This window comes from Bos javanicus, chromosome 26 (genome assembly GCF_032452875.1).
Source record: "Bos javanicus breed banteng chromosome 26, ARS-OSU_banteng_1.0, whole genome shotgun sequence".
Taxonomy (NCBI): domain Eukaryota; kingdom Metazoa; phylum Chordata; class Mammalia; order Artiodactyla; family Bovidae; genus Bos; species Bos javanicus.
In genome coordinates, this window is record NC_083893.1 from 9,407,483 (window position 1) to 9,434,911 (window position 27,429).

Here is a 27,429-nt window from a genome sequence, read left to right on the forward strand (position 1 = left end):
CTCTATGGAGGGGTTTTCCAACCACATTCGTGGTTGTCAAGCTTTTTTTTTTTTTTTTTTAAGTTATTGCTGTTTCAGTGAAATCTGAGGCCACATATAGAACAGATGAAAATGGAACTGCTCCTGTAGAAGGGGTGGGCTCGGCCTTTCTCCTACCCATCTGCAGCCCTGGGGGCATTTACTAATTGCATAAGGCAGTTGAAACACTCTGTCCTCTACCATACCATGTTAGTCTCATGCAAGAGCTTGGCTCGGTGGATTTTGGACTGAGTGAAAAGTGAAGTCACTCAGTCGTGTCCAACTCTTTGCCACCCCATGGACTGTAGCCTACCAGGCTCCTTCCTTCTCCAGGGGATCTTCCCAACCCAGGGATCAAACCCGGGTCTCCCACATTGCAGGCAGAGACTTTACCATCTGAACCACCAAGGAAGCCATTGGACTGAGTAGACAGGGTTACATTTCAAAAATGATGTATTTCTACATCAGAAGGTTGAGCAAGATATTATTATACAGATATCATTTCATTTTAACCAGTTTATGAAAGTTTGAGTCACCACCATTGAAAATTTGAAATAACTTTGGTAGTCACAGATGTGGCCATTTTCATCCACCATTAAACAACTGTACATCTTGATCACCTAACAGTCTGCCAGTAAGGTTTCTATTCTGACTCTGTCTCCCAAAACTATTTTTTGGTTTTAATTTTCTCAAATGGTCACAATTTATCCCATAGTTAAAACAAACTAGTTTGTTATAAAAAAAAAATTAGTTCATGTACTCAGTCCAAAATCAAAATAAAAACTCACTTTTTAGTGTTTTTGATGATTATATGAGTTACTCCTTATATTACTCAAGGATCTGTTTTCATGTCAGTGTATTATCACTTTATTTCTCACTGGATATATAGTTTCGAGGTTGTCACAGATTCTCCAGTGATAAATGTCACATCTAAATTTACAAATGGAACCTTAAGCTTGTATTCTTGACTGGTGGCATCCAAGTAGGGTTAAGACATGGCAGCCTTGTGTGACCTGATCATTTAATGGCAAGTCTTCCGTGGCTTTGACTTTCTAAGGCAGGGCTTGAGAGCTTTCCTACATATTTCCGGCATTTATTCAGCACATAAGGTGTTCTGACCCCAGTGCTTGACATTGGACATCACATTTAATCTGGATTAACGCCACTGTAAAGGTGTTTTGTCCATATGAGGGAATAGTATTGGGAAGGTTAAATAACTCACCTGAAGTCTGGATTCAACTCCAAGTTATCCTGGTTCTAAATCTGCATTTTTTCTACTGGGCACACTTTCGTGTCCTCCAAACATCTGGAATTCTAGGATATTCTAGAGCAGCTTGCCTCCACACCTCCCAAAGGGTGACGGTAGTTATTGCATCGCTTATTTATAAGAGGTAACTTCTTGCTGAAGTTGGAGGGGCTTTTGACATATGTTATAATTATTTAAAAACATAATCATTTAAACAATACTTTTGGATTTTATTGGACAGTATTCAATACAAATTCTGTTTTCTCCAGCTTTTTGCTGTCTTATATTCTCTATTTTTAGAAATGGCTGTAGCAAAAATCTCAGTAATTTGTCTGTTGTATGTATAAAATTTCATAATAGGAATTTGTTCTTTGACATTGTTGCTTTACTATTATTTTGATGGAAAGTTGAAAATAATATTTTTCTTAACTGTGTTTGTATTTCTCTAGGCATGTTCCTTCCTGGTATGTACTTTAACTTCCCAAGTAGTTAAATTATTATAATTAAATGTGTTATATTAACTAGAAATGGTAAGAACATGACTTAAAAAAAAATCTAAATGAAACCGTTGGAATTGCTAACAGTTCATGATCCAACCAGTTTTAAGAGAATAATACTGCCTTCTGTTGATAGGAGTCCAAGTAACAGGAAATTTCTGGATCAGATGCAGCTGTTGTTTATAATGTATTCAGCTGACAAAAGTAAAGTTGTTTCTAAATTTTTATTGCATATTTGTTCTTGAGATTTTAAAAACTTATTATCCTTTATGCTAATTACTTCTACTGAGTGTTTGTCCTCACTTAGTTTCACAAATCTGGAATTTTTTTCCCATTGCATTTATAAAACATTTTTAATTGATGAAAGATAAGTCAATTTTAGATGCAATTTAAAGTGGATGCACCTGGTTGGACTGCGGATGATTGTACTTCATTTGTTTGTGATAAGTGATTATGCATGAATTTAATTTCAAGCTATGATGATTGATAGTTATAAAACTGGGAATAAACACATGCCCACTGTGATTGTAAATGTCTGTGCTGTACCAGAAGAAAAAGGTAAAATTCTGAAGATATCATTTATCTTGAGTATTATTTTCATCATTGTTGTTTTTCCTTGAAAAAAGATTAGTCAATAAAAAGTATTTTAGTTTTTGCCTACAAACAGTCCCAAACAAATGATAAACATATCTGCAAGGTTAAAACAAGAAGCTTGACAATTATTTAAAGCAAAAGCAAAATTATTCAATTAAACATGAAGTAAGTGCTGGACTAACTATAGCTAAAAAACCACGATATTCTTTTTCACAGTGAGTTACACCACAGTGAAATAATCAGGGTGGTTCCCACCAGAGTTGAAGTACATAATGGAAAAGGGCTGAAAGCCTGAGTCAATGTCTAAAGCTAAGGAGGATATTTCAGCACAGAGTTAAATAGTAGGATAATTTTATGTATTATCAATGGAAAAGTTGATTAAGATAGGGGAACAACAGTAAATTTTGTACCTGTGTGGAGCTGTAGCTACAGGTGTATGAGATCAGTTGGCATTTCTCCTTGGTAGAACTCCCTTCCACAACATCCCACAGATTAGCTGTCTTGACAACCTATCAGGGAGTGCTGTGTCCTTAGTCGGGATTTTTCAATCAAGGCCAAGATGAAGGTGGATCAGAGGCTACTCTGGGCTGGAATCTAGTAGACCAGAAGAGCCAATGGCAACAGAAGATTGGAGCGTTCTTTGGAATTCAACCCAGAAGCATTGATGGAAGGCAGCACTGCAGGTGCATTGCAGGCAAAGCTGGGTTTCCTCCAGCATACCACCAACCTTTTGCTCTGCATCTTGTCTTACTTGACTTTAGTCAAGCTACTCTTCATAAGCAGTGTGGTCAGTAATCCACAATCCACAGAAAGCATGATTTCTAATGAGATCATCAGCATCCTCAGAGGAGTGTTTCTTTGCAGGCCTCCTCTTTTTATCAACTATACCATGCAGTGGGCTTAATGATCTTTCATCATAAATTAATAGAGTGCTTTACAGTATGGCTCTTCCCAGTAACCCAGGGATGTACATGTTATTTATGATACTGTTTTCCAAGTGGAGAAACTGAGCACAGAGGTGAGTGACACAGGTAGTAAATAGGAGATTACTTGGCTTTGAGTTTAGTGCTCTCTGTAGAGGGCTTGCTTGGACTACTTTTATTGTCTCTGAACTTTGAAACAGAGGAGTTGTTTGAGCGACAAAAATCATTACTTTCTGTGCACAGTTATCTTCCTTGTTTAGAAGGCTCCTGGAGCAGATTGCAGGATTTTATGGTAGACATAATTTCTTTATTGCCGGAAGTTACCATCTATATCTGGTGGCATGATTTATGTCCTAGTAACTTTTAGAGAGTATTTTAAATGTGCAAAGTGATATGCCTGCAAACTTTTGTTTCATAGCTAGCAGGAGAGTATTATGCCCCAAGGGGATAGAACTCAGACCTCAGACCTTTATCAGAGATGGTCTAAAGTTGGATTTTGACAGGTAGATTTACAAGACTTCATTAATCTATGGTACATTGCCTCCAATGCATAAGTAACAGTATTTGCTTCCTGTTTTGAATTCCTGAGTTTGTAATGGGGAAGAACACATCTGACTCCATATCTCCATATTTGATCTGTTTCTTTAACTTTTGTATTCTATTGTTTTAAAATTTATTTATTTTAGTTGGAGGTTAATTACTTTACAATATCGTAGTGGTTTTTGCCATATACTAACATGAATCAGCCATGGGTGTACATGTGTTCCCCATCCTGAACTCCCCTCCCACTTCCCTCCCCATCCCATCCCTCTGGGTCATCCTAGTGCACCAGCCCTGAGCACCCTGTCTCATACATCGAACCTGGATTGGCGATCTGTTTCACATATGATAATATACATGTTTCAATGCTATTCTCTCAGATCATCCCACCCTCGCCTTCTCCCACAGAGTCCAAAAGACTGTTCTATACATCTGTGTCTCTTTTTCTGTCTCACATATACGGTTATTGTTACCATCTTTCTAAATTCCATATATATATCTATTGCTTTTTTTACAAGTTAATCAATAAGGGGATGTTGCCCATAAGCTTACATTATACATAATGCCCCATCTCTAGGAACCCTGGCTTACATGAAATACCTTTGTTTAGCTAAAATACCTTTAAGCTAAAATACCTTTGTTTAGCTCACAGGAAACCTCCTGACCAGGCCCAACCTGAGAATAGCTGCAGTAAGGAAGATATTAACACATCCCCCTCGGGAGTCTGACTGCAATTAGGAAATGTTTGACTTTATCCCCTCCCCTTTGGGTATAAAAAAAGTCTGGATTCAGGAAAGATGGTTCTCTCAGATGGAGTCTACCAACTTCCTGGTCTGCTGACTTCCCAAATACAGTTGCTATTCCTTGCCCAACAACTCATTTCTCATAGACTGATCTGAGGAGCAGTGAGCAGTCAAGCTTAAACTGGTAACAAGTTGAATGTTTTCTTTATTCACCTTTCTTTCATTCCCTTCTGAGTCTTGAACTTGGCAACACCCCCCAAATTGCCCAAATATTCTTTAGTGTTACACCCTTAATTCTGTGCCCCCATTTTCTCACTGTAAGTACAACAGAAAGTCTGACATACTTGCTGGAGTGTTGGGGCACCATTACAAAAGCGGGGAAACAGCTGTGTAATCTCTTATGTTCTCTGGCTTCATTAAGGAATCACAGACCTCCCTTCCCATCTTCAGGGGGTTGGTTCCAGGAGCCAGTGCATATAGCAAACTTTGTGCATGCTCCAGCCCCATGGTCCAGCCTCTGTATCTGTGGATTCCTCATTCACGATTCAACCAAAGGTGGATCCTGTATGAGGCTTGCTATCTGCAAGGTGATTTAATATGCAGGTGCAGGATTTGCAGAGATGCCAGGCAGTGCCTTTATTTGGTCTAATTGGATTTTTAAAGACTAAGCTCCCTAGTGTGTGGAAGTCAGGACGGAATTTTCCAAAGGGAACTCAGAAGGGAGACAATCCCTCCTGGGCCTCCAAGTCACTTACTGAAGCCATCTCCACAATTTGAAACACCCCACTTTTCACAAACGCTCCATCTCTTGCTTTGAGAAGCCTCTTCTTAAAGGATTGATCACAGATTCTAGAGAAACTAGTGCAGCAGCACAACTATGTTAGAGGAGGGTCTTGATGCCTTTTGCAGGAAATGGCACACATGGGAGTCCCCTTTAAAGGAGCACATGCCTCGTACCCCACGTTCACACACCACATGGCTCTTTCCACAGATGGAGTGATCAACATGAGCATCCCTATAGTACTCCCCATCTCTGCGGATGATAAGACACGGCTGGAAGGCTGCAGTAAGTTTGTCTTGACACACGGAGGACGGAGGGTGGCTATCTTAGAAGATCCTGAATTCTACGAACATAGAAAAGAGGAGCGTTGTTCCCATGTGTGGGGCACAACGTGTGCAAAGCACCCCTATATCAAAGTAAGTGGCAAAACCTTCAGAGGGCTTTCTTTCAGCTTGGGGTTAAAAAAAAAAAATCTTTTCAATTCCTTCACGAAGGACTTAGAAAAACTGTGGTGAGATGGAAGAATGTGTTTCTAAGGGAGGTATTGCAAGCTTTGCCTGGGGAGATCCTTTTCATTAGGGAAAAGAAATGACTTTCTGTTTGAGGGTTGGTCTGAATGGTCTCTTGTGATGGCCAGTCCCCTCAGCTAAATGGGTAACAAATGGACCGGAGAGAGAATTGTGTCTAGCATCCTGAGGAGAGGACTAAAATCATAGCTGTGCTATGCAAAAAACCACAGTCAGAGCTTGCAGCCCTGTTTATCTTGAAATTCACAAGGGAAGTCAATTTCTTCATACAGACTGGATCCAACTGATGTCTGGAAAGAGACTTGGAGTTCATGCTCTGTGGCCATTGTGGGGGAGGAGGGTGGTGGTCAGTGACATTCTTCAGTAAACAAAAGCACAAATAGCAGCAGTTTCCGGAAGGAAAATGCCACACTTTCATTAGTGGATATTTTTAAGATTGAAAAATGTGTTCATCTGATTAGGATTGTTTTGGAGTCAATCTGCCTAAAGGCAAAACAGACTAAAAGTTTTCAGATTCCTTTACAGCTTCTAAATGTTGGCAGTGATAGGGTGGGATGGCAAGGAGTGGAATTGCTAGATGTAGATGTGGTTCATTTTCCATAATGAAAAATATGTGAAATTGAATGCAAAAGCCATCCTTCATCCAAGATTAGAGCATTAGAGCAAAAATAAGAAAAGACACATACTAGTGATTTCAGAAAGTGCACAGGAATAAAGAACCATTTGCAACCCAGGAGACTCTAGAAAGCCTTGTGATTAAACAAGGCAGTCCTCTCTCTGGCCTTCTGTTTCTTCATTTGTAAAAGGAGCGGACCAGATGTCTTCCGAGATGTCTTCCCGTCCCGTGACTGCACACAACAGATGTGTGAAGAAACCTGTCCAAATCTGTTAGACAAACCTTTTCTTTATTTTGGTTGTGAACTGTTGCAAGGTAGAGAGAGCTTTTTCAAGGCCCCTGGTGGAACACAGAGGTCAGTGGGTGAGCAAAGCAGCTTTTCACTTATTGGACACAACTGTTCACCCTGCTGATAGGCTCAGAGCCATCTGAACATTTTCTCTCCAAGAGGCTGGCAGACAGTCTTTAAAATAATTGGACAACAGCTATTTGAGGAATTATGTTCCAAGCCTTAATTATGCCTTTATTTCATTCCTTCTCTGATCATAATCCTATAGGTTTAGGATCTGACCTGCACTCAGTGACCTAAAGAGCAGTGATCCTGCTTCATGCCAGTTCAGATACTTTCACTTTGGGGCCCTAACATTCACATACACATCGTTAGCACTAAAAAGAAAAAAAAAAAATCCAAAGAATTTCTTAAGCAGTTACTTCTTTTTATCTTGTCTTGCATCCGGTGTTGGCAGTTGGAGGTCAGAATTTCTTAGATGGTGGGGAGAATGGTGGTGTGATTCACGGCCTTGACAATATAGTCAGTGACTCAGTACCATTAGATCATTAGAGGGACTCTGTCAACATTCCCAGTGAGCTCATGGTGAGAAATGGGCCGTGGGTAACCAGAGAGAGAGAACCACTCACCCTGTATAAGCTACACTTTGAGTGCTGAAGGTGTGTTTATGGGAAAGGAACTCTCCTTAATGCACATTTTAATTTTTTTCCTTTAAAGTTCTTTTTTAAATTTTTTATTCATCTTTATTTTTGTCTGCACTGGGTCTTCAGCTCGCAAGCTTTCTCTATTTGCGGCGAACGGGGCCGGGGGCAGCGGGGCGGGGGGAGGGAGGGAGTGGGCGGGGCGGGGGGCGGGGAGTGGGGGAGGATGCGGGGGCGGGGGCTACTCTCTAGCTGCGGTGCACCGGCTTCTCATTGTGATGGCTTCTCTTGTTGCGGACCCCGGGCTATAGGTGCATGGGCTCAGTAGTTGTACTGCATGGGCTTAGTTTCTCCGTAGCATGTGGGATCTTCCCAGACTGGGGATTGAACCCGTGTCCCCTGCATTGGCAAGTGGATTCTCAACCACTGGACCACGAGGGAAGTCCCACTGCAAATCTTGTAGCACCTTGAAATTCACAGAAATTAAATTTTTTTTTTAATTTTCAGAACCCCAAATTTTTCCAACAGTAATTGCTTCCAAAAGTATTCATAGGCCTTCTTGTATTTCCATGTGGCCCTGGGAGTTATATTTGCATGGAAAGTGGTCAGTCACCAAGGAAACGGTCTGCCTCTGTTACACAACCCCTCACTGCAGTTTGCCCTGACCTTCCATCCCAATCCTCCCAACCCTCCCTCTCACTAATACGGAACTACAGATGAGATCATGAGGAAAAGCAGGTGAAACTTGTAAAAGTAATGCTTAAAGGAATCCTGTTGTCTTTTATCCGTGGCTCTCAAAGCTTTTCCAAATGGTAATTGTTTCTCACAACGCTCCTGTGAAGCACCTAAGAATCATTATTCCTCTTTTATGATGTAGAAACCAAGAGTAAAGAATAGGAGGGAAGATTTTTATATCCTTTAGCCCTGCAGTGAAGACCATTATGGTCAGTTCGCCCAGCAGCATTGCCTGTTTAAAAATTACCCATGACCAGAGCCTTCCTTCACACTTTGATTTCATTGGCCTGGGCTCAGTTCTGCCTGTCCTGGGTTTTGAAGCTCTTTGTGACTCTAATGTACTATGAAGGTTGAGAACCATGGCATTAGATAATCATCCGGAGCTGTTTCTCATGGGGCTCCATCAGGGTATATCCTGCAAGCACCTCAACTCAACATGGGCAACTTCACCCCAGCATGGTCCCCCCCCTGTGTCCCCCAAGGTCCACCATCCAAAGCATGGTCCATGTCCAAATCCTGGATATCATTCTTTTTTTTTTTTTTTTCAGAAATAAAATCAACAACATTTGTTTTCCATAATGAATTTTCTGTTTTTAATGTACATCTTCTGGCATTCTGAAAAAATATATTCCTAATTTTCTGTGTTATTTTCAAAGTATTATTTTTATTTAAGTTGAAGTATAGTTGATTTACAATATTATGTTAGTTTTAGGTGTACAGCAAACTGGTTCAGTTATATGTGTATACACACACACACACACACACACACACAGACACACACACACATATATATCCTTTCTCAGATTCTTTTCCCATATAGCTTATTACAGAGTATGGAGTAGGGTTCCCTGTGTTATGCAGTAGGTCCCTGTGATGATCTATATTATATATGCTGCTGCTGCTAAGTCGCTTCAGTCGTGTCTGACTCTGTGTGACCCCACAGACGGAAGCCCACCAGGCTCCCCCGTCCCTGGGATTCTCCAGGCAAGAACACTGGAGTGGGTTGCCATTTCCTTCTCCAATGCATGAAAGTGAAAAGTGAAAGTGAAGTCGCTCAGTCGTGTCCGACTCTTAGCAACCCCATGGACTGCAGCCTACCAGGCTCCTCTGTCCATTGGATTTTCCAGGCAAGAGTACTGGACTGGGGTGCCATTGCCTTCTCCGATATTATATATAGTGGTGTGTATATATTAATCCCAACATCCTACTTTATCCCTCCCCCTTCTATGTCTATGAGTCTGTTTCAAAAGTAAGTTCACTTGTATCATTTTTTAAAGATTCCACATATAAGTGATATATTTGTCTTTCTCTTACTTCACTTACTACAATAATCTCTAGGTTGACCCATGTTGCTGCACATGGCATCATTTCATTTTTAATGACTGAGTAATATTCCATTGTACATATATACCACATTGGATGTCATTCTTGCTTCTTTCTTCTCCCTTGTCCATTCAATCACCAGTCCTAGCAGTTCTGCTTCCAAAGTATTGCTTGGAGTTGTTCACTTCTCCTCTGTTCCAACTTGGGCCAGGACACTGAATTTCTTCCCTGTCTCTTGCCCTACTCCCTTCAAATCTTTTCTCCATTCTTCAGCTGGAGCAACTATTCAGGCTTTATTTGGAACTCATACAGAGATATAATTCATCTTACTACTCATTACTTCCACCACTGAAAATATTCTTTCATGCATTCTCAGCTGGTCATTGTAGCATCTCTCTCATACTTTTGCATATGCTAGTCCCCCAGCCTAGGACACTGTTCCTTCCATTCCTTCCTCCTCACTGTGTTACACCTTCCCACCCTTAGCTGCTCCTTTCCTTCTTATGTGCACATCCCCTCTTCCTCTCTAGGTGGTTTCCTTCTCCTCTTCCTCACCTTGCCCTCTTGTTCACCGTAGCTTTCTTAGCTCTCATCCGAGTGCTTGGGCTCCTCCTCTTATCCTTTATACATTCCTGCTGTCTGTGACTCTGAGCCCAGTTCCTCTTTCACTGTTTCACTAGACTTCCTTAAAGCTTGTTACTTATACCCCTCTGTGTGTCCAGTTCTGAAAACTCTCTAACTGTGGTCCTACACCTGCCTTTGGTAGGAGGCTTGGAAAGAAGTGGGGACTTATGGGCCAGAAAGTCCTTGGAAATGGGGCAGAGCCACTGGACCTCCTTTCCTAATAGGTGGGCCACAGTTCTGGGATCACCTTTCAGAGAGATGCCCTTTGTCCTTCCTGATCCAAGATATACCTAAAGCTTGGTTTCAGCATCGCTCTCCATATGTATTTTTAGGCTGGGTGGTGAATTAAACAGGTTCAGGATTGCCTTCACTAATAGAACAATGCAGGGTGGACCCCTAGCGTCCAGAATGAGTCACTCCATGCCCAAGGATTTGAGGTCTCTCAAAATTTTATTTGCAGTTTAAGCAATGAGGAGAAAGTAAATGTATAGGTATGGGTATTTGACAGTATTCTTAAGTCATTTTCCTGAGCATGGAATTTAGGAGGTGGCCATGAAAAACAACCAAATCCCTTGCAATAACCCTTTGTCTGCTCAGGGTTTCTCAACCACAGCACTATTAACCATGGGGCTGGGTAGTTCTTTGTTGTGGGGCTGTCCTGTTCAACACAGGATATTTAGTAGCATTCCTGGCCTCTATACACTGGATTCCAACAGCACACCCTTCCCCACTCCAGCTGTGATGATCAAAATTGTCTTCAGATACTGTCTGATGTCCCCGTTAGAGGCAAAATCGCCCTCTGTTAAGAACCATGGATGGCTCTAATCTCCCATTCCCTGAAGAGCTGTGAAATGCAAGTCATTGTAAACCTTAACATCTGACCATGACAGGAAATTGAACCAGGGTGCACCGTCACCACCTTGATGTCTTCTGGCTGGGTGTTAAAAATTAATCAGCTTTCTCTCCCTTTTTCTTGCCTCTCTCTTTTCTGCTAACAATACAGGCTGATTGTTAGTGTGCTAACAATACACACTATCTTTGGATGGTGCAAAAAGCAAGTCTGGAATCTGATAAGGGGAATGGTTGCACAACTACGATGTGGCTGAGGAGTACACCTTCCATAGTGTTCGTCTTCATGACTGACGAGAGACACCTGCTCTCAGGTGTGATGTATTGCATTGCAGCGTCATATGGAACATATTTAGTTCAGTGCAGTTGCTCAGTTGTGTCTGACTCTTTGTGATTCCATGGACTAGAGCATGCCAGGCTTCCCTGTCCATCACCAACTCCCAGTGTTTACTCAAACTCATGTCCATGAGTCGATGATGGCATCCAACCATCTCATCCTCTGTCGTCCCCTTCTCCTCCTCCATTCAATCTTTCCCAGAATCAGGGTCTTTTCCAGTGAGTCAGTTCTTCACATCAGGTGGCCAAAGTATTGGAGTTCCAGCTTCAGCATCAGTCCTTCCAATGAATATTCAGGACTGATTTCCTTTAGGATAGAGTGGTTCGATCTCCTTGCAGTCCACGGGACTCTCAAGAGTCTTCTCCAACACCACAGTTCAAAAGCATCAATTCTTCAGCGCTCAGCTTTCTTGATAGTCCAACTCTCACATCCATACATGACTATTGGAAAAAGCATAGCTTTGACTACATGGACCTTTGTTGGCAAAGTAATGTCTCTGCTTTTTAATATGCTGTCTAGGTTGGTCATAGCTTTTCTTCTAAGGAGCAAGCATCTTTTAATTTCATGGCTGCAGTCACCATCTGCAGTGATTTTGGAGCCCGCCAAAATAAAAGACCAATGCAAATAAATAGAGGAAAACAATAGAATGGGAAAGACTAGAGATCTCTTCAAGAAAATTAAAGATACCAAGGGAACATTTCGTGCAAAGATGGGCACAATACAGGACAGAAATGGTATGGACCTAACAGAAGCAGAAGATATTACGAAGAGGTGGCAAGAATACATAGAAGAACTATACAAAAAAAATCTTCATGACCCAGATAATCACAATGGTGTGATCACTCACCTAGAACCAGACATCAAATGCGAATGTCAAGTGGGCCGTAGGAAGCATCACTATGAACAAAGCTAGTGGAGGTGATGGAATTCCAGTTGAGCTATTTCAAATCCTAAAAGATGATGGTGTGAAAGTGCTACACTCAATATGTCAGCAAATTTGGAAAACTCAGCAGCTGCCACCGGTCAGGAAGAGGTCAGTTTTCATTCCAATCCCAAAGAAAGGTAATGCAAAGAATGTTCAAACTACCGCACAATTGCACTCATCTCACACGCTAGTCAAGTAATACTCAAAATTCTCCAAGCCAGGCTTTAACGTGAACTTCCAGATGTTCAAGCTGAATTTAGAAAAGGCAGAGGTACCAGAGATCAAATTGCCAGCATCCATTGGATTGTCAAAAAAGCAAGAGAGTTCCAGAAAAACATCTACTTCTGCTTTATTGACCTCGCCAAAGCCTTTGACTGTGTGGATCACAACAAACTGTTAAAATTCTTAAAGAGGTGGAAATACCAAACCACCTTACCTGCCTCCTGAGAAATCTGTATGCTGGTCAAGAAGCAACAGTTAGAACTGGACATGCAACAGCAGACTGGTTCCAAATCAGGAAAGGAGTACGTCAAGGCTGTATATTGTCACCCTGCTTATGTGGAGTACATCATGTGAAATGCCAGGCTGCATGAAGCATAAGCTGGAATCAAGATTGCTGGGAGAAATACCAATAACCTCAGATATGCAGATAACACCACCCTTATGGCAGAAAGCGAAGAAGAACTAAAGAGCCTCTTGATGAAAGTGAAAAAGGAGAGTGAGAAAGTTGGCTTAAAACTCAACATTCAGAAAACTAAGATCATGGCATCTGGTCCCATCACTTCATGGGAAATAGATGGGGAAACAATGGAACATATTTAAGTTCATGGGAAAAACAAAGGTTGTCATGTTATTCTGTTTCCAGGCTAATTGAGATTTGATGAACATGTAACAATGTGTAAGTTTAAGGTGTACAGTGTAAAAACTACGGTTAGATGCCACAAAGTAGATGGCAAGGCATTAACCGTATGTGTGCTGTCGGGCCTGGGGCCTCTTCCATCTTCATCAAGGAAAGTGCTCACCCTCTCATCAAACACTGTCATGGTTTTCTTTTTCATTACTTGGCCGTTCTTTACACCACATTCACACCTAATATTTGTGGAATCCAGGGTAAGAATGAGCTGAAGCCCAGTATTATATTTAAAAGTTACTTATCTAAAAAATAAATAAATAAGTTACTTACCTAATAAATTTAAATAAAATGTTTCACCTTTCTACTTTGACAGTATGCCTTGATCGCACTCTGGAAGGCCAGGCTCAATTTTAGCCTTCTTGGCTCTGCATCAGGATAAGGTAGTGTGTGGGTAGTTGGCTCTTCGTTTGCAGCCACCCCCTCCTCTTCCTATGCTTGGCCTTGCTGCATGCCCTGAGAACCCTCTGGGTCTGCTTGTGGGCACCCCAGGCGGAATGTCCCTGGTACACAGATCATGGTCTAGAGAGTACATACAGATTTCAGGCGGGTCTGCTCACAAGAGGTTCTTTGCCCTGCCAGAAGGGGCGCAGTTCAAGAGGACCAGAGTTGGGCCATCTAAAGTATGGGACGATGCACAGATGGTTCTTTCCAAGTCTCCTTGTTCTGTTCCTCACCCACCCTTTACTGAAGTCACTTTTTCAACTGAGACTGGGTGTTGAAAAGTGAGAATATTGATAGTAACTTTAGAGAAAACTTCAATGAAAAATAAGTTTTGTTATCAATCATCTATTTATCTACCATCTATCTATTTTGGGCTTCCCAGGTGGCTCGTTAGTCAAGAATCCGCCTGCCAATGCAGGAGATGAAGGGGACGCAGATTCCATCTGGGTCAGGAAGATTCCCTGGTAGAAATGGCAACCCACTCCTGTATTCTTGCCTGTAAAATCCTATGGACAGAAGAGCCTGGCGGGCTACATACAGGCTATGGGGTCGCAAGAGTCAGATTTATAGAGACTAAACAACAATTCAGTAGTGTTAGTAATTCACCTTGTGAAACAGATCTCCAAAACTTTTTTCATCTTGAAAATCTGAAACTCTGTACCTATTAAATAACAAGTCTCCTTTCCTCTCCCCAGCCCCTGGTATCAACCATTCTATTTTCTATGAATTTGACTACTTTAGATACTTCATGTAAGTGGAAAAATACAGTATTTATCCTTTTGTGCATTGCTTTTTCACTTAGCTTAATGTCTTCCAGTTTCATCCATGTTATAGTCTGTAACAGGATTTCCTTCGTTGTGAAGACTGAATAATATTCCATCGTATGCATGGCATTCATGTTCATCGTTGGTTCATCTTTTGAGAGAGATCTGGGTTGCATCCACCTTTTAGCTATTGTGAATAGCACTACTATGAATCAGTTCAGTTCAGTTCAGTTCAGTCACTCAGTCGTGTCCGACTCTTTACGACCTCATGAATCGCAGCACACCAGGCCTCCCTGTCCATCACCAACTCCCGGAGTTCACTCAGACTCATGTCCATCGAGTCAGTGATGCCTCCAGCCATCTCATCCTCTGTCGTCCCCTTCTCCTCCTGCCCCCAATCCCTCCCAGCATCAGAGTCTTTTCCAATGAGTCAACTCTTCGCATGAGGTGGCCAAAGTACTGGAGTTTCAGCTTTAGCATCATTCCTTCCAAAGAACACCCAGGGCTGATCTCCTTCAGAATGGACTGGTTGGATCTCCTTGCAGTCCAAGGGACTCTCAAGAGTCTTCTCCAACACCACAGTTCAAAAGCATCAATTCTTTGGCGCTCAGCCTTCTTCACAGTCCAACTCTCACATCCATACATGACCACTGGAAAAATCATAGTCTTGACTAGACTTGCCAACCTTTGTTGGCAAAGTCATGTCTCTGCTTTTGAATATGCTATCTAGGTTGGTCATAACTTGCCTTCCAAGGAGTAAGCGTCTTTTAATTTCATGGCTGCAGTCACCATCTCCAGTGATTTTGGAGCCCAATATGAATATGGATGTGCAAATTTCTGTGAGACATTGCTTTTAATTCTTTTGGATATATATCCAGAAATGAGATTACCAGATCATGTGTCAGCTGCATTTTTAATTTTTTGAAGAAACTGCAGACTGATGCACCATTTTATAATCTCACCAACAGTCCATGAGGGAGTTCTCCACATCCTTGCCCCCCCTTCATATTTTCTGTTTGTGATAGTAGCCACCCTAATAGGTATGAGATTGTATTTCTCCAATAACTAGTGATGTTGGATATCTTTTCATGTCCCTGTTGGCCATCTGTATATCATATTTGGAGAAATGTCTGTTGAAGGTCTTTGCTGATTTTTAAATTTGGTTCTTTAATTTTTTATATCAATGAAGAATATCCACAATGATAGAAAAAGGCTATTCAAGTACTCTTCCCTTTTCCAACCACCTACCTGAAGTTGAATTTTCTTTACCGGTTTCAGTCAAAATAACATATTACCATAGAATAAGTTAAAAAGTAGATATGAGAATCCAGCTGCCTTCTATTAAGTCAGATAATGAAGAGACTTGCAAACACGTAAAACAATGCTACTTTTCACTTATATTTTTGGACAATATTATTTTTCACCAAAAAATAAAATGTTAATATTTAATGGCTTCATTATTGTTAGTTTTAGGTCAGTAAATATTTTTAAGGATTCTCAGTTTGTTTAAAATTAATTTCATTTTTGGCTGTGCTGGGTCTTCATTGCTGTGTGGAGGCTTTTCTCTAGTTGCAACAAGCGGGGGATATTCTGCAGTTGCAGTGCCAGGCTTCTCATTGCAGTGGCTTCTCTTGTGGAGAACAGGCTCTAGGGCTCAATAGTTGCAGCTCGTTTGCTCCAGAGCACAGGTGCACGCACAGGCTTAGTTGCTCCAGGGCATGTGGGATCTTCCCGGATCAAGGATGGAACCCATGTCTCCTGTTTTGGTAGGTGGATTCTTTACCACTGGGTTACCAGGGAAGCCCTAAGGGTTTATTCACTTTTAATCTCTAAAACAGAAAATAATGATAGATATAATCAGTATTTTTAAAAAGTTCTTGTTTATCCTCAATAATTTTTAAGAGTAAAAGGATTTGAGAAATGAAAAAGTTTGATATATACTGTGCTAGAAATGTTGAAGAACTGAAAGCAGTTAGTTCAAGTGGCCCAAGACTGGTTCAGAAAAAGAAACTTTCTGAGATAAAATAGAAAACAATATGTATCACTAAGAATTTTAATAAATTCTTTCTAGATGGTGATGGAAAGTGGGGATTGGCTGGTTGGTGGTGACCTTCAGGTGCTGGAAAGAATACAGTGGAATGATGGGTTGGACCAATACCGCCTGACACCTCTGGAACTCAAACAGAAGTGTAAAGAAATGGATGCTGGTATGTAGGCTGACTCTCCTGCATTTGTTAATACTCCTAATCATCCTCTGCTTATAGAATTAAGGATATTAGGAAACAGCATGTTTACAGGTTTGAAAAGTTGAAAAGCTTTATCTATTGATATGTCTCAGTTCAGTTCAGTCTCTCAGTCGTGTCTGACTCTTTGCGACCCCATGAATCGCAGCATACAGACCTCCCTGTCCATCACCAGCTCCCAGAGTTTACCCAAACTCATGTCCATCAAGTCAGTGATGCCATCCAACCATCTCATCAGCTGTCATCCCCTTCTCCTCCTGCCTCCAATCCCTCCCAGCATCAGGGTCTTTTCCAATGAGTCAATTCTTCACATGAGGTGGCCAAAATATTGGAGTTTCAGCTTCAGCATCAGTCCTTCCAATGAACACCCAGGACTGATATCCTTTAGGATGGACTGGTTCGATCTCCTTGCAGTCCAAGGGATTCTCAAGAGTCTTCTGCAACACCACAGTTCAAAAGCATCAATTCTTCAGCACTCATCTTTCTTTTTTTTTTTTTAATTTTATTTTTAAACTTTACAATATTGTATTAGTTTTGCCAAACATCAAAATGAATCCGCCACAGGTATACATGTGCTCCCCCTCCTGAACCCCCCTCCCTCCTCCCTCCCCGCACCATCCCTCTGGGTCGTCCCAGTGCACCAGCCCCAAGCGTCCAGTATCGTGCATCAAACCTGGACTGGCAACTCGTTTCATACATGATATTATACATGTTTCAATGCCATTCTCCCAAATCTTCCCACCCTCTCCCTCTCCAACAGAGTCCATAAGACTGTTCTATATATCAGTGTCTCTTTTGCTGTCTCGTACACAGGGTTATTGTTACCATCTTTCTAAATTCCATATATATGCATTAGTATATTGTATTGGTGTTTTTCTTTCTGGCTTACTTCATTCTGTATAATAGGCTCCAGTTTCATCCACCTCATTAGAACGGATTCAAATGTATTCTTTTTAATGGCTGAGTAATACTCCATTGTGTATATGTGCCACAGCTTTCTTATCCATTCATCTGCTGATGGACATCTAGGTTGCTTCCATGTCCTGGCTATTATAAACAGTGCTGCAATGAACATTGGGGTACACGTGTCTCTTTCCCTTCTGTTTTCCTCAGTGTGTATGTCCAGCAGTGGGATTGCTGGATCATAAGGTAGTTCTATTTCCAGTTTTTTAAGGAATCTCCACACTGTTCTCCATAGTGGCTGTACTAGTTTGCATTCCCACCAACAGTGTAAGAGGGTTCCCTTTTCTCCACACCCTCTCCAGCATTTATTGCTTGTAGACTTTTGGATCGCAGCCATTCTGACTGGTGTGAAATGGTATCTCATAGTGGTTTTGATTTGCATTTCTCTGATAATGAGTGATGTTGAGCATCTTTTCACGTGTTTGTTAGCCATCTGTATGTCTTCTTTGGAGAAATGTCCATTTAGTTCCTTGGCCCACTTTTTGATTGGGTCATTTATTTTTCTGGAGTTGAGCTGTCGGAGTTGCTTGTATATTTTTGAGATTGGTTGTTTGTCAGTTGCTTCATTTGCTATTATTTTCTCCCATTCTGAAGGCTGCCTTTTCACCTTGCTAATAGTTTCCTTTGTTGTGCAGAAGCTTTTAAGTTTAATTAGGTCCCATTTGTTTATTTTTGCTTTTATTTCCAATATTCTGGAAGGTGGGTCATAGGGGATCCTGCTGTGATGTATGTCAGAGAGTGTTTTGCCTATGTTCTTCTCTAGGAGTTTTATAGTTTCTGGTCTTACATTTAGATCTTTAACCCATTTTGAGTTTATTTTTGTGTATGGTGTTAGAAAGTGTTCTAGTTTCATTCTTTTACAAGTGGTTGACCAGATTTCCCAGCACCACTTGTTAAAGAGGTTGTCTTTTCTCCATTGTATATCCTTGCCTCCTTTGTCAAAGATAAGGTGTCCATATGTGCGTGGATTTATCTCTGGGCTTTCTATTTTGTTCCATTGATCTATATTTCTGTCTTTGTGCCAGTACCATACTGTCTTGATAACTGTGGCTTTGTAGTAGAGCCTGAAGTCAAGTAGGTTGATTCCTCCAGTTCCATTCTTCTTTCTCAAGATAGCTTTGGCTATTCGAGGTGTTTTGTATTTCCATACAAATTGTGAAATTATTTGTTCTAGCTCTGTGAAGAATACTGCTGGTAGCTTGATAGGGATTGCATTGAATCTATAAATTGCTTTGGGTAGTATACTCATTTTCACTATATTGATTCTTCCAATCCATGAACATGGTATATTTCTCCATCTACTAATGTCATCTTTGATTTCTTTCACCAGTGTTTTATAGTTTTCTATATATAGGTCTTTAGTTTCTTTAGGTAGATATATCCCTAAGTATTTTATTCTTTCCGTTGCAATGGTGAATGGAATTGTTTCCTTAATTTCTCTTTCTGTTTTCTCATTATTAGTGTATAGGAATTCAAGGGATTTCTGTGTGTTGATTTTATATCCTGCAACTTTACTATAATCATTGATTAGTTCTAGTAATTTTCTGATGGAGTCTTTAGGGTTTTCTATGTCATCTGCAAATAGTGAGAGTTTTACTTCTTCTTTTCCAATTTGGATTCCTTTTATTTCTTTTTCTGCTCTGATCGCTGTGGCCAAAACTTCCAAAACTATGTTGAATAGTAATGGTGAAAGTGGGCACCCTTGTCTTGTTCCTGACTTTAGAGGAAATGCTTTCAATTTTTCACCATTGAGGATAATGTTTGCTGTGGGTTTGTCATATATAGCTTTTATTATGTTGAGGTATGTTCCTTCTATTCCTGCTTTCTGGAGAGTTTTTTTTTTTTTTTATCATAAATGGATGTTGAATTTTGTCAAAGGCTTTCTCTGCGTCTATTGAGATAATCATATGGTTTTTATTTTTCAATTTGTTAATGTGGTGTATTATATTGATTGATTTGCGGATATTGAAGAATCCTTGCATCCCTGGGATAAAGCCCACTTGGTCATGGTGTATGATCTTTTTAATGTGTTGTTGGATTCTGATTGCTAGAATTTTGTTAAGAATTTTTGCATCTATGTTCATCAGTGATATTGGCCTGTAGTTTTCTTTTTTTGTGGGATCTTTGTTAGGTTTTGGTATTAGGGTGATGGTGGCCTCATAGAATGAGTTTGGAAGTTTACCTTCCTCTGCAATTTTCTGGAAGAGTTTGAGCAGGATAGGTGTTAGCTGTTCTCTAAATTTTTGGTAGAATTCACCTGTGAAGCTGTCTGGACCTGGGCTTCTGTTTGCTGGAAGATTTTTGATTACAGTTTCAATTTCCATGCTTGTGATGGGTCTGTTAAGATTTTCTATTTCTTCCTGGTCCAGTTTTGGAAAGTTGTACTTTTCTAAGAATTTGTCCATTTCTTCCACATTGTCCATTTTATTGGCATATAATTGTTGATAGTAGTCTCTTATGATCCTTTGTATTTCTGTGTTGTCTGTTGTGATCTCTCCATTTTCATTTCTAATTTTATTGATTTGATTTTTCTCCCTTTGTTTCTTGATGAGTCTGGCTAATGGTTTGTCAATTTTATTTATCCTTTCAAAGAACCAGCTTTTGGCTTTGTTGATTTTTGCTATGGTCTCTTTTGTTTCTTTTGCATTTATTTCTGCCCTAATTTTTAAGATTTCTTTCCTTCTACTAACCCTGGGGTTCTTCATTTCTTCCTTTTCTAGTTGCTTTAGGTATAGAGTTAGGTTATTTATTTGACTTTTTTCTTGTTTCTTGAGGTATGCCTGTATTGCTATGAACTTTCCCCTTAGGACTACTTTTACAGTGTGCCACAGGTTTTGGGTTGTTGTGTTTTCATTTTCATTCGTTTCTATGCATATTTTGATTTCTTTTTTGATTTCTTCTGTGATTTGTTGGTTATTCAGCAGCGTGTTGTTCAGCCTCCATATGTTGGCATTTTTAATAGTTTTTCTCCTGTAATTGAGATCTAATCTTACTGCATTGTGGTCAGAAAAGATGCTTGGAATGATTTCTATTTTTTTGAATTTACCAAGGCTAGCTTTATGGCCCAGGATGTGATCTATCCTGGAGAAGGTTCCATGTGCGCTTGATAAAAAGGTGAAATTCATTGTTTTGGGGTGAAATGTCCTATAGATATCAATTAGGTCTAACTGGTCTATTGTATCGTTTAAAGTTTGTGTTTCCTGGTTAATTTTCTGTTTAGTTGATCTATCCATAGGTGTGAGTGGGGTATTAAAGTCTCCCAGTATTATTGTGTTATTGTTAATTTCTCCTTTCATACTTGCTAGCATTTGTCTTACATACTGCGGTGCTCCTGTGTTGGGTGCATATATATTTATAATTGTTATATCTTCTTCTTGGATTGATCCTTTGATCATTATGTAGTGACCATCTTTGTCTCTTTTCACAGCCTTTGTTTTAAAGTCTATTTTATCTGATATAAGTATTGCTACTCCTGCTTTCTTTTGGTCCCTATTTGCATGGAAAATCTTTTTCCAGCCCTTCACTTTCAGTCTGTATGTGTCCCCTGTTTTGAGGTGAGTCTCTTGTAGACAACATATGTAGGGGTCTTGTTTTTGTATCCATTCAGCCAGTCTTTGTCTTTTGGTTGGGGCATTCAACCCATTTACGTTTAAGGTAATTACTGATAAGTATGATCCCGTTGCCATTTACTTTATTGTTTTGGGTTCGAGTTTATACCGTTTTTGTGTTTGCTGTCTAGGGAATATCCTTTAGTATTTGTTGGAGAGCTGGTTTGGTGGTGCAGAATTCTCTCAGCTTTTGCTTGTCTGAAAAGCTTTTGATTTCTTCTTCATATTTGAATGAGATCTTTGCTGGGTACAATAATCTGGGCTGTAGGTTATTTTCTTTCATCATTTTAAGTATGTCTTGCCATTCCCTCCTGGCTTGAAGAGTTTCTATTGAAAGATCAGCTGTTATCCCTTATATTCCCTTGTGTGTTATTTGTTGTTTTTCCCTTGCTGCTTTTAATATTTGTTCTTTGTGTTTGATCTTTGTTAATTTGATTAATATGTGTCTTGGGGTGTTTCTCCTTGGGTTTATCCTGTTTGGGACTCTCTGGGTTTCTTGGACTTGGGTGATTATTTCCTTCCCCATTTTTTTTTTTAGGGAAGTTTTCAACTATTATCTCCTCAAGTATTTTCTCATGGTCTTTCTTTTTGTCTTCTTCTTCTGGGACCCCTATGATTCGAATGTTGTAGCGTTTAATATTGTCCTGGAGGTCTCTGAGATTGTCCTCATTTCTTTTAATTCGTTTTTATTTTATCCTCTCTGATTCATTTATTTCTACCATTCTATCTTCTAATTCACTAAGCTTATCTTCTGCCTCTGTTATTCTACTATTTGTTGCCTCCAGAGTGTTTTTAATTTCATTTATTGCATTATTCATTATATATTGACTCTTTTTTATTTCTTCTAGGTCCTTGTTAAACCTTTCTTGCATCTTCTCAGTCCTTGTCTTCAGGCTATTTATCTGTGATTCCATTTTGATTTCAAGATTTTGGATCAATTTCACTATCATTATTCGGAATTCTTTATCAGGTAGATTCCCTATCTCTTCCTCTTTTGTTTGGTTTGGTGGGCATTTATCCTGTTCCTTTATCTGCTGGGTATTCCTCTGTCTCTTCATCTTGTTTAAATTGCTGAGTTTGGGGTGTCCTTTCTGTATTCTGGCAGTTTGTGGAGTTCTCTTTATTGTGGCATTTCCTCGCTGTGTGTGGGTTTGTACAGGTGGCTTGTCAAGGTTTCATGGTTAGGGAAGCTTGTGTCGGTGTTCTGGTGGGTGGAGCTGTATTTCTTCTCTCTGGAGTGCAATGAAGCATCCAGTAATGAGTTACGAGATGTCTATGGTTTTGGGGTGACTTTGGACAGCCTGTATCTTGAAGCTCAGGGCTGTGTTCCTTTGTCGCTGGAGAATTTGCTTGGTATGTCTTGCCCTGGAACTTGTTGGCCCTTGTGTGGTGCTTGGTTTCAGTGTAGGTATGGAGGCGTTTGATGAGCTCCTGTCAATTAATGTTCCTTGGAGTCAGGGTTTGGACTTAAGCCTCCTGCTTCCAGTTATTGGTCTTATTTTTACAGTAGTTTCAAAACTTCTCCTTCTATACAGCACCATTGATAAAACATCTACGTTAACGATGAAAAGTTTCTCTACCGTGAGGGTCACCCAGAGATGTTCACAGTGTTACATGGAGAAGAGAAGAGGGAGGAGGGAGTTAGAGGTGACCCGAATGAGATGAGGTGGAATCAACAGAGGAGAGAGTGGGCTAGCCAGTAATCACTTCCTTATGTGCACTCCACAACTGGACCGCTCAGAGATGTTCACGGAGTTATACAGAGAAGAGAAGAAGGAGGAAGGTGACAGAGGTGGCCAGGAGGATAAAAGGGGGAATGAAAAGGAGGGAGACAGATCCAGCCAGTAATCAGTTCCCTAAGTGTTCTCCACCGTCTGGAACACACAGAAATTCACAGAGTTGGGTAGAGTAGAGAGGGGTTAGGGAGGAGACACAGGCAACCTGGTGGAGAAAAAGGAGAGTCCAAAGGGAGAGAGAGCAGTCAAGCCAGTAATCTCGCTCCCTAGTGAAAAATGGGTCCTGAAGATTGGGTTCTTAAAGGTACAAAATTGGTAACAAATACATAAAAGCAAAAATTAAAAATCTAGAGTAGAGTTTGGAATTTCAGAAATACGATGTTAAAGAAAAGAAGAAGGAAAAGAAAGAGAGAAAAAATGAACAAACAAAAACAAACAAGGTCGCAAAAATTATAAAGAAAATATAGGTACAAAATTTATAACTAATACCAAAAAGCAAAGGTTAAAAATCTAGAATAGAGTTTGGAATTTCAAAAATACAATGTTAAAAAAAAAGAAAGAGAGAAAAAACAAACAAACAAACAAACAAAAAAAGTCGCAAAAATTATAAAGGAAATACAGGTACAAAATTGGTATCAAATACCAAAAAGCATAAATTAAAGATCTAGAGTAGAGTTTGGAATTTCAGATATACAATGTTATATAAAAGAAGAAGAGAAAGAAACAGAGAAAGAAAAAAAAAAAGTCACAGAAATTATAAAAAAAACTATAGGTACAAATTGATAACAAATACCAAAAAGCTAAAATTAAAAATCTAGAGTAGAGTTTGGAATTTCAAAAATACAATGTTAAAGAAAAGAAGAAAAATGAAAAAAAACAAGGTCAAAAAATTATAAAATATATATATATGAAGTTTGCTGTAAAAAAAATAGGGTCTTTTTATTTATTTTTTTTTTTGCAAAGTAATAGGTTATAAAAGTGAAAATTAAAGGAATAATAGAGGACCTAAATTTTTTTTTAAAAATTAAAAAAAAAAGAAAGAATGATTGTAAACATAGTGAAAATATATCTAGGACTTTCTCTGGTTTTGTTGTGAGTATTGTGGTTTCAGTTCATTTTTGGCTAGTTCCTTGGTCCGACTTATATTTCTCAAGATCTATAGGCCCCTTCCTATGTAGTTGGTAGTAACCGCAGGGTTTTAATCTATTGCCTGTAGCTTCCAAGGCGGTTCCGTCTGTTATAGCTTCTTCTGTTTGCTGGTCTCTTCAGTGTCTGGTTTCCGCCCTGACACAAAGGGGATGGTGGCGGACACTTTTTTTTTTTTTTTAGGCTCACTTGTTCAGTCGCGCTGTGGGGAGGGAGGGAGGGATGCTGCAAACAAATAACACTGGCGTGTGCTCGCAGTGCCTCAGCCACACTGGGTCTGCTCCCGTTCATGGCGCGTGTAGCCTCCCTGCCCACACTGCTCAGGCTCTAGGTTGCTCCTCTGGGAACCATCTGTGGCCGGCCCTGGGCTGCCTGCACCTCCCAGGTCCAAGCCGCTCAGGTTCAGGCACTCGGGTAGTCCTCAGAGGTGCAGACTCGGTTGGGCCTGCGTTTTGTGCCTTTCCCAGGTCCGAGCAGCTCAGGTGATGAGGTGTTTGGCAAGCGCAATTGCTGCGACTTATCGCCTCCCCGCCGCTTGGTTATCTAGGTGTACAACCGGCGCACCTTCTCAGGCAGATGTTGACCGTCCAGACCCCCATGAAGTTTTAGTTAGCAAAGAAGCCTGCTTACAGTTTTGTAGATAATGTCTCTCTGGGGCTGCGATTGTCCCCTTCCGGTTCTGGCTGCCTGTCACCGGAGGGGGAAGGTCTACAGCCGGCTATCTCTGTTCAGTCCTTTGTTCTGTGCGCGGGCCTGGCAGTGTCTTAGGTTAGGGCTGGCTTTTCGCATGGTAGATATCCCGCAGTCTGGTTTGCTAGCCCAAATTATTTCGCTCAGATAGCGCTCAGGGTATTCAGGCCAGATTCTTACTCTAAGCGATGCAGCCCGCGCCGCGCCTCCCTGCCCAGCCCCTGCTTGCTAATGGCGTGTGCAGGCGTCTGCGCTGCTTCTCCGCTGGGGGAGTTACCGTAGGGCTCACAATCTGCGGGTTTTAATTGTTTATTTATTTTTCCTCCCTGTTATGTTGCCCTCTGTGCTTCCATAGCTTGGCACAGATTCGGCATTGAGAAGGTTTCCTGGTGTTTGGAAACTTCTCTCTTTTTAAGACTCCCTTCCCGGGACGGAACTCCGTGCCTCCCTCTTTTGTCTCTTTTTTTGTCTTTTATATTTTTTCCTACCTCCTTTCGAAGACTTGGGTTGCTTTTCTGGGTGCCTGATGTCCTCTGCCAGCATTCAGAAGTTGTTTTGTGGAATTTACTCGGCATTTAAATGTTCTTTTGATGAATTTGTGGGGGAGAAGTGTTCTCCCCGTCCTACTCCTCCGCCATCTTGGCTCCTCCAGCACTCAGCCTTCTTCACGGTCCAACTCTCACATCCATACATGACCACTGGAAGAACCATAGCCTTGACTAGATGGACTTTTGTTGGCAAAGTGCTGTCTCTGCTTTTGAATATGCTGTCTAGGTTGGTCATAACTTTCCTTCCAAAGAGTAAGCGTCTTTTAATTTCCTGGCTGCAATCACCATCTGCAGTGACTTTGGAGCCCCAAAAAATAAAGTCTGACACTGTTTCCACTGTTTCCCCATCTATTTCCCATGAAGTGATGGGACCAGATGCCACGATCTCAGTTTTCTGAATGTTGAGCTTTAAGCCAACTTTTTCACTCTCCTCTTTCACTTTCATCAAGAGGCTTTTTAGTTCCTCTTCACTTTCTGCCATAAGGGTGGTGTCATATGCATATCTGAAGTTATTGGTATTTCTCCCAGCAATCTTGATTCCAGCTTGTGCTTCTTCCAGCCCAGCGTTTCTCATGATGTACTCTGCATATAAGTTAAACGAGCAGGGTGACAATATACAGCCTTGATGTACTCCTTTTCCTATTTGGACCAGTTTGTTGTTCCATGTCCAGTTCTAACTGTTGCTTCCTGACCTGCATATAGGTTTCTCAAGAGGCAGATCAGGTGGTCTGGTATTCCCATCTCTTTCAGAATTTTCCATAGTTTATTGTGATCCACACAGGAAATCATAAAGCTTAAAGCTTCCAATCATAAAGATATGGAAAGCTTATAAAGTTGAACTACTGTAATATTATGCAGCTATTAAAAAAAATAAACACTGACACATAAAGGTACCCAAAGTATATTTGTTAAGTAAAAAAGCAAATTTCAGAACAGTATGTATAGAATAATCTCAGAAAACAAAGTAAAATGGGATAATTGCTTTTAAAACCCAAACCTATTTCTGTGTGTAGAAGTGGAAATGTCTGGCAACATGTGAACCAACCTGCCAATGACAGCAGCTACCTCTAGGGATAAAGTGGGGCCAAGGGGAAGGGAAGATTTTCACTTCACATATTTTGAAAAAGAGAGAAAAAGTAACGATAGGATGATGGATGATTTTTATATTCTATTTTGGGCTTTTCTGTATTTCCTAAGTTTTCTATAATGGATGTACATTAATCCATTTAATAACCAAAAGAAAAATTAAGCCTCCCAGGACTTCATCACTAAGTGAAGTAGCTTTGAAGATTTCCATAAAGTGAAGAAGTGTTTTTATATCTTTAAGTTGTTAGGTTTTGCAGATTCCAGAAATTGTTCCTCATCAATATTCACACCCTAGGCAAATGAGGCTGGAGCAGGGCACAAGGGGACAGATCAATACCAGCCCCTGCCTGAGCTGTGGTTTGTAAGAAAGGTCTTGGCAACTAATGTGTTCATTTCTGAGTCAGGCTCTCCCTTTAGGGCTTCCTGCCCGTGTCCTATCCCTGTCTAAAAAGTCTGCTACTGGTACCTCTGGAGTAACACCCCTAAAGATCCAGGTGGTTTTCCAGCTGGTTCTTAAAAGCAAGCAGATATACTCAAATTCGTTTTTTTTAAATGGCTGAGTAATATTCCATTATATATAGGTACCACACCTTCTTTATCCATTCATCAGTCAGTGGACATCTAGGTTGCTTCCATGTCCTGGCTATTGTAAACAGTGCTGCTATGAAAATTGGGGTCCATGTATCTTTTTTGATTGTGGTTTCTCTCAGGGTATATGCCAAGCAGTGGAGTTGCTGGGTCATATATGGTAGATTTATTCCTAGTTTTTTAAGGAATTTCCGTACCATTTTCCATAATGGCTGTATCAGTTTACATTCCCATCAACAGTGTAGCAGGGTTCCCTTTTCCCCACCTCCTCTCCAGGGTTTTAGTCAGTTCTAGCGAGGTGGATGAACCTAGAGCCTGCTATACAGAGTGAAGTCAGAAAAACGAATATAGTATATTAATGCATATATATGGAATCTAGAAAATGATATCAATGAACCTATTTGCAGGAAAGGAATGGATGGACATGTGGATGTAGAGAACGAACTTGTGGACACAGTAGAGGAAGGAGAAGGTGGGATGAATGGAGAAAGTAGC

At 40.5% G+C, this 27,429-nt stretch overlaps 1 protein-coding gene and 1 pseudogene across 3 annotated transcripts in view; one reads left to right on the plus strand and one right to left on the minus strand.

Moving 5' to 3' along the window:
• PAPSS2 (3'-phosphoadenosine 5'-phosphosulfate synthase 2) overlaps positions 1–27,429 on the plus strand; it is a 113,817-nt gene that overhangs the window by 81,781 nt on the left and 4,607 nt on the right. For all 3 annotated transcript variants that reach the window (XM_061402710.1, XM_061402709.1, XM_061402708.1), the window contains exons 8-9: positions 5,553–5,758; positions 16,398–16,533. In XM_061402710.1, coding sequence (XP_061258694.1) covers positions 5,553–5,758; positions 16,398–16,533 — 342 coding nt within the window. The remainder of the gene's footprint in view (positions 1–5,552; positions 5,759–16,397; positions 16,534–27,429) is intronic.
• LOC133239707 (U6atac minor spliceosomal RNA) lies at positions 13,128–13,245 on the minus strand (annotated as a pseudogene).